At 49.3% G+C, this 7,239-nt stretch overlaps 1 protein-coding gene across 1 annotated transcript in view; it reads right to left on the bottom strand.

Moving 5' to 3' along the window:
* Positions 1-1,101: 1,101 nt before the first annotated feature.
* The window catches only part of LOC141165383 (mucin-17-like), a 49,591-nt gene continuing 43,453 nt past the window's right edge, over positions 1,102-7,239 (bottom strand). The window contains exon 12 of the mRNA XM_073650976.1: positions 1,102-1,672. Within this exon, the coding sequence (XP_073507077.1) occupies positions 1,637-1,672 (36 nt within the window). The 3' untranslated portion in view covers positions 1,102-1,636. The remainder of the gene's footprint in view (positions 1,673-7,239) is intronic.

Raw genomic sequence — 7,239 nt, 5'->3', positions numbered from 1 at the left:
AGATACCGTATTTTTCGGACTATAAGACGCACCGGACCATAAGACGCACCTAGATTTTAGAGAAGGAAAATAGAAAAAGAAATGTCAGCAAAAAATGTGGTCACGATGCACTGTTAAAGGGGAGCAGGTCTGCTGCTGACACTGGTATAGAGGTAATGTCCCCCAATTTTGATAATATCCTTTTATATGCGGCCCCCATCCTCATCCTGATATGCATGCCACCCCTCCATCCTGATATGCATGGCACCCCTCATCCTTATCCTGGTATGCTCCTTATCCTAGTATGCATGGCATCCCTCATCCCTATCCTGGTATGCATGGCACCCCTAATCCCTATCCTGGTATGCATGGCACCCCTCATCCCTATCCTGGTATGCATGGTACCCCTCATCCCTATTCTGGTATGCTTGGCACCCCTCATCCCTATCCTGGTATGCTGGGCACCCATCATCCTTATCCTGGCATGCATGGCCCCCTCATCCTTATCCTGGTATGCATGGCACCCCTCATCCTTATCCTGGTATGCATGGCACCCCTCATCCTTATACTGGTATGTTTGATCCCTCTCATCCTTATCCTTGTATGTATGGCCCTTCATCCTTAGCATGGTATACAGTATATTGCCCCCTCATCCTTACCCTGGTATGTATGGCCCCCTCAGCCATGGGCGTGGAGAGGGGGTGAATATTCATGCCCTTTAATATCGGGCACACGCGATCTCCCGGCAGCAGCAGGAGCCGCGCTGCGGATTCTCTGTGTGCCGCTATTAAGGAGCATGAATATTCAGTGCTCCCCTCGCCCATATTCATTTTCTTTAGCAGTGGGGACAGTGTAGGCTGCAGCAGGCGGCTACTGCTTCCTGTCCCCCGCTCCTCCGCCGCAACCACTCCCCCACACAGTATATATATATATATATATATATATATATATATATATATATATATGCATAGATATATCCCTCTGCAACATTCGGACTATAAGACGCACCCATTTTCACCAAAATTTTGGAGGAAAAAAGTGCGCCTTATAGTCCGAAAAATACAGTATTACATATATTTATATATCAGATAAGCATATAGAAGAGTAAGAGCAAATGCATAATTTTTTTTTTATTCTAATTTTTATTGAAATATGTTCATACTTCACAAGAAATAGACTTGGAAAAAAAATATACGGTAAATTAACAGGTTACGGTGAAAATAGAATAGACCAGATTTGTGGTAGAGATGTAACTGCTATAACATTTCAGTTTCACATTCCTCCTTTTCTTTACATGACCAATATTATAAGTGAATAAATCCTCACTGCCTACAGCCACCACTAGGGGGAGCTCACTGATTACAAGGGCTCCCTCTAGTGGTGGCTGCAATCAGGCAGAGTGTTATTGATCAGGTCAGGCTATTTTGAGGGAAGATGAAAAGGGACAGCTACACTTCACAATAATTAAATAATTATATACAATATGGTAATAAATAATTGATGAGGTAATCATCAGAAAAGATTTGTCCTTTGGCTCGTCTCGTCTTCCATTTTTTGAGGTCTGGTGCTTAAAGCGGTGACGTTTCATAGAAGCCTTCTGAGATGTTATGACATCTTAGTAAGAGTAGGGCACTGGGCAACACGTCTTTTGCACCAATCATGCGATAGCGATTGTGGGTCTTTTCATCTTAACCTGGTGGATGATACAAAGAAAACAAGAAGTTACAGTGAGAAAACAAGGAAAGTTGGATAAAAACCCCTGAGCTGCCCACCATATTGAACATTACTCCAAAAACTGGTACAGCCATTAAATGGTATTGGCAGTACTTGGTATTCTTCCCCCAGTCCTGTGCCCACCAAATAAATGAATCAAATCTGTATTACATTCCATTCTTATTTCCAGTATTCAAGTGACATATGGGTTGCCATGTGGACATCCTACCACCACAACGTAAGCGTGTCATCCCCATGATTATGACGCGCCCCCAGGGCTGTGGGGCACTCGGCAGCTGGGCCTATGGATGCCGGTGGGGGATATCACGGTGGCTGGCCCGGTCCGTGGCCCAGGGCGGTCAACCAAAAAAGGGGATATTATTTATAGGGGATTTGTAAAGTGTTTGTGACGCCACCTGTGGTGCCTGGTAAGGATTACCAGCGCTGCGACAGTCCTCTGAGGCGGATGTTAGGGCAGCTTATGATGGAACGGCTCCCCACAGGTGGATCGGGCCTCAGGGCAGTGTAGGGGTTGTTGGTGCGCTGGGCATTGTAGTGCGGGGGGGGGGGGGAGACGGCGTAGCCGAAATAATGGACGGAGGCAGTGCGGTGCAGTCATCCGAGTCTTTACTCACAGTTGTTAGGTTCCACAGGTTGCACTGTCCAGCTCACAGCCTCCCATGTCGCGCTGCGTTCACCAGCACAAGGGTTCATCCCTTCCTCAGGTGTATTTAGGAATACCTGATGGAACCCCGCTTTCTTGTGTTCCTCACTAGACCGTCTTCACGCTGGGTCTTCTCCCTCCTGCCCTGCTCTTCCCCACTCTCAGTCCCGCTCGGGTGCTCTGAAGTCCCTCCTGCCTTGCTGGAGTTCCCGAACCTGCTTGACCCTCATGGAGCTTAGAACGAGGCTCTTGGCAACTGACTATATAAGCCAGAAGTCTCCGGTTTTTCCAGCCGAGACTTGAAGTAACACGGCTGGTCCAGGGGCCGGTCCCCTTCTTGCGGCCTACGATCCCTCTGTCTTCTGACAGATTTGGGACATACGGGTGCCGTCCTGCACTCGCCGTACCCCCTGGGATCCCTTTTACTAAAACGGAGCCTTCTCCTCTGCTCTCCTCCTGGGCCTCTAAGACTGGGCCCTACTTGTGGAGCAGAGCTCCTAAGAGACTCTGCTCCCAGACTGTCTGTCCTCACTAACTCCTCTCACTCATCTCAACTGCCACCCTAAGATGGCTTCCCTTTTTATACCTACTACTATGGTGCTCCCCTAAACTTCTTCCTCCACCCACACCCACTACTGGTTCCCCCTACCTTTGAGTTCCCCCCACCCCAGCCAGGGACAGGGCTCAGCAGCTGTGCACATGCATCTTGCCCTTCCAGCCGGCCTGGAGCAGTGTTGTGTTGAATGTGGGTGTTGGGGTTCCTGGCAGCACTCCCTCCTTACCTGAGAGAAGGAGACACCACACCTCTGGGTGAGGTGCAGTACCTCTGTGGCGACTGAACCCTCAGGGCACCACAATTATAAAGTAGGGACAAGATGGTACAGTTGGATCAAGTGAGTGCAAGGAGTGAGGAACAGAGGAGGGTATAGAGTTATATATGGGTGGGTGAACGGGTGACTAAAATTAATTCTTCGCAGATCTTAAAATTGTTGTTGTAGTTACTTTTCGAAGATACAGTAGGAAGAGCAGCTCTGGAGCACCAAATTCTGCCTTACATTACAGTATTTCTCTGTCCATATAAGGCCCCTTTGACATTAAGGAAAATTGAATGTATAATGCAACCCATCATAAGAGGAGGTGAGTAAACCACCAGACCACAAGGTATTATCCCCTCTTCTAGCCTAAACCATGAGGGGATACAATTGATACCCCCCTATTGTATCCTAGACTACAGATTAGGGATACATTACATCATGACCACCAGGGAATAAAATGTAACACTACAATTTTACCTTAGACTACCAAGAGAGAAAACATTACCCTAGACCACCAGGAAATACAATATCATTCACCTGTTTTACCCTAGACTACCAATTGTTGGGACATTGCCCTAGACCACCAGGACATAAGAATAAAATATAAACTGTCTTTTTTATTCCATACCACCGAATAGGGGAACATTACTCTCAACCACTAGGAAGTAAAACATACACTCCTTCCTTTATATTTTATCCTACACTACCAAGTAAGCGGACATTACTCAACCACCATGGAATAAAAGAATAAATTAAAATTCACAAATTTGAGCCTTGACCACCAGGTAAAGGGACATTACTCTAGATCACTCTAGATCACCAGGGAAAGAAAATATAATCTACCAATTCTGCCATTTGCCACCAGCGAATAAAATACAACCCCCACTTATTTTACCATACTAACCAAGTAAAGGGACATTACCCTGGACCAGGCCTTGGCAAAGTGCACACCCCGCCCTCCCCCGCCTGTCCGTCGCCGCCGCCTCTGTCAGCGCTATTTGCAGCCTCAGGATTCAGGTGACTGCATTGGTGGAAGATGGCGCCGCCGGCCCCTTCTTCCACCAATCAGCGAGTGAGACAGCTAACGCGATGACGTCATTGCGTCAGCTCAGCTGAGCGGTGCACTACGGACCAGAGATGGGAGCAGAGGCAGCGCCGGGACAATGGGAATGGGAGCAGGAGCGAGGTGAGTATGTGTTTTTTTTTAATGGCTATGGGGTTGTGTGGCTGGACATGGGGGGGTCTGTTGCTGGACATGGGGGGTCTGTTGCTGGACATGGGGGGGGTCTGTTGCTGGACATGGGGGGTCTGTTGCTGGACATGGGGGGGTCTGTTGCTGGACATGGGGGGTCTGTTGCTGGACCTTGGGGGTCTGTGGCTGGACATGGGGGGTCTGTGGCTGGACATAGGGGGTCTGTGGCTGGACATGGGGGTCTGTGGCTGGATATGGGGAGCCTATGGGGGTCTGTTGCTGGACATGGGTCTGTTGCTGGACATGGGGGTTTGTTGCTGGACATGGGGAGCCTATGGGGGTCTGTTTCTGGACATGGGGGGTCTGTTGCTGGACATGGGTCTGTTGCTGGACGTGGAGAGCCTATGGGGGTCAGTTGCTGGACATGGGGAGCCTATGGGGGTCAGTTGCTGGACACGGGGAGCCTATGGGGGTCTGTTGCTGGACATGGGGAGCCTATGGGGATATTTTGCTGGACATGGGGGTCTGCTTCTGGACATGGGGGGACTGTTGCTGGACATGGGGGGGTCTGTTGCTGGACATAGGGGGTTCTGTTGCTGGACATAGGGGTCTGTTGCTGGACATGGGGGTCTGTTGCTGGACATGGGGAGCCTATGGGGGTCAGTTGCTGGAAATGGGGAGCCTATGGGGATATGTTGCTGAACATGGGAGGGTCTGTTGCTGGACTTGGGGGGTCTGTTGCTGGACATGGGGGTCTGTTGCTGGACATGGGAAGCCTATGAGGGTCAGTTGCAGGACATGGGGAGCCTATGGGGGTCTGTTGTTGGACATGGGGAGCCTATGGGGGTCTGTTACTGGACATGGGGAGCCTATGGAGTTCAGTTGCTGGACATGGGGAGCCTATGGGGGTCAGTTGCAGGACATGGGGAGCCTATGTCCCAAGACTACCACGTAAGGGGACATTATCCTAGACTACCAATAAATAAAGGATAGCACAGTCTCTCCTATTTTACCCTAGAAAACCAAGTAAAGGGATAATACGCTAGACCACCACATATGAGGACATTACCCTAGACTACAGGGAATAAAATATAAACTCCCTATTTTACCCAAGATAACAATGTAAGGCTATGTTACCCTAAACCACCAGGGAATATAATATACCCCACTATAAAGCCACCAAGTATGGTCACACTATCTTAGACCCCCAGGGAAAGCAATAAAACCCTCCTATTTTATTCTAAATATAAAGTAATGAGAAAAAAATTCTATAACTTGAGGAAATAAAATATAACCACCTGTCTCCTATTTATCCTGAACTACCAAGTAAGGGGACATTACACTAGCACACCGGGGAATAAAATATAACCTGCTCTCTCCAATTTTACCTGCCAGGTAAATGGATATTATTCTAGACTACCAGGGAATAAAAGATAAACCTCCCTATTTTAGCCAATACTATCACATAAGGGGACATTACCCTAGACCAGGGGTCCTCAAACTACGGCCCGCGGAGGATTTTTTTTCCGGCCCGCCGGGCTGTGGGCGGAGGAGTGTGGTGCCAGTGCCCACTCCCCCCCACTAGCTCAGGGCCCCGGCAGCCGGATACTTACCTCTCCCCGTGCCTCTGCAGATCCGCTGTCTTCCTGCTGTGCGCTCCCTGTTACAGGCAGCGCAGAGCGGGATGAGGCCGGCGACGCTGGAGTCCGGAATTGAGCAGCGGCAGCAGGTGAGGAGGAGTGAGGAGTGAGGTGAGTATTGGATTTTTTTTTTTAATGTATGGAGGCATGGGACATAATATTAGGGGTGATATCCTGCATGGGGCATTATATGGGGGGTGACATGCTGCATTGGGCATTATATGGGGGGGTGACATCCTGAATGGGGCATTATAATGACAGGGGAGTGATATCCTGCACGGGGCATTATATGGGGGGGTGACATCCTGAATGGGGCATTATAACAATAGGGGAGAGATATCCTGCATGGGGCATTATATGGGGGAGGGGGGTGACATCCTGAATGGGGCATTATAACAATAGGGGAGTGATATCCTGCATGGGGCATTATATGGGGGGGTGACATGTTGCATGGGGCATTATATGGGGGGGAGACATCCTGAATGGGGCATTATAACGACAGGGGAGTGATATCCTACATGGGGAATTATATGGGGGGGTGACATCCTGAATGGGGCATTATAACGACAGGGGAGTGATATCCTGCATGGGGCATTATATGGGGGGGTGACATCCTGAATGGTGCATTATAACAACAGGGGAGTGATATCCTGCATGGGGCATTATATGGGGGGTGACATCCAGCATGGGGCATTATATGGGGGGGTGACATCCTGAATGGGGCATTATAAAGACAGGGGAGTGATATCTTGCATGGGGCATTATATGGTGGGAGAAAGGGACATCCTGCATGGGGCATTATATGGGGGGGTGACATCCTGCATGGGGCATTATAAGGGGGGAACAGCCTGCATGGGGCATTATAAGGGGGGGACAGCCTGCATGGGGCATTATAAGGGGGAAACAGCCTGCCTATTGAGGACCTATGCTGCCTATTGGGGACATTTACCTGCCCATTGAGGACCTATGCTGCCTATTGGGGACATTTACCTGCCTATTGGGGACATTTACCTGCCTATTGGGGACCTATTCTGCCTATTGGGGACATTTACTTGCCCATTAAGGACCTATGCTGCCTATTGGGGACATTTACCTGCCTATTGGGGACCTATGCTACCTATTGGGGACATTTGCCTGCCTATTGAGGACCTATGCTGCCTATTGGGGACATTTACCTGCCTATTGGGGACCTATGCTGCCTATTGAGGGCCTATGCTGCCTATTGGGGACATTTAC

This window comes from Phyllobates terribilis, unplaced genomic scaffold, assembly GCF_046119375.1.
Source record: "Phyllobates terribilis strain yellow unplaced genomic scaffold, ASM4611937v1 Scaffold_11__3_contigs__length_659146591, whole genome shotgun sequence".
NCBI lineage: Eukaryota > Metazoa > Chordata > Amphibia > Anura > Dendrobatidae > Phyllobates > Phyllobates terribilis.
This window is presented reverse-complemented; position numbering and strand designations above follow the sequence as displayed.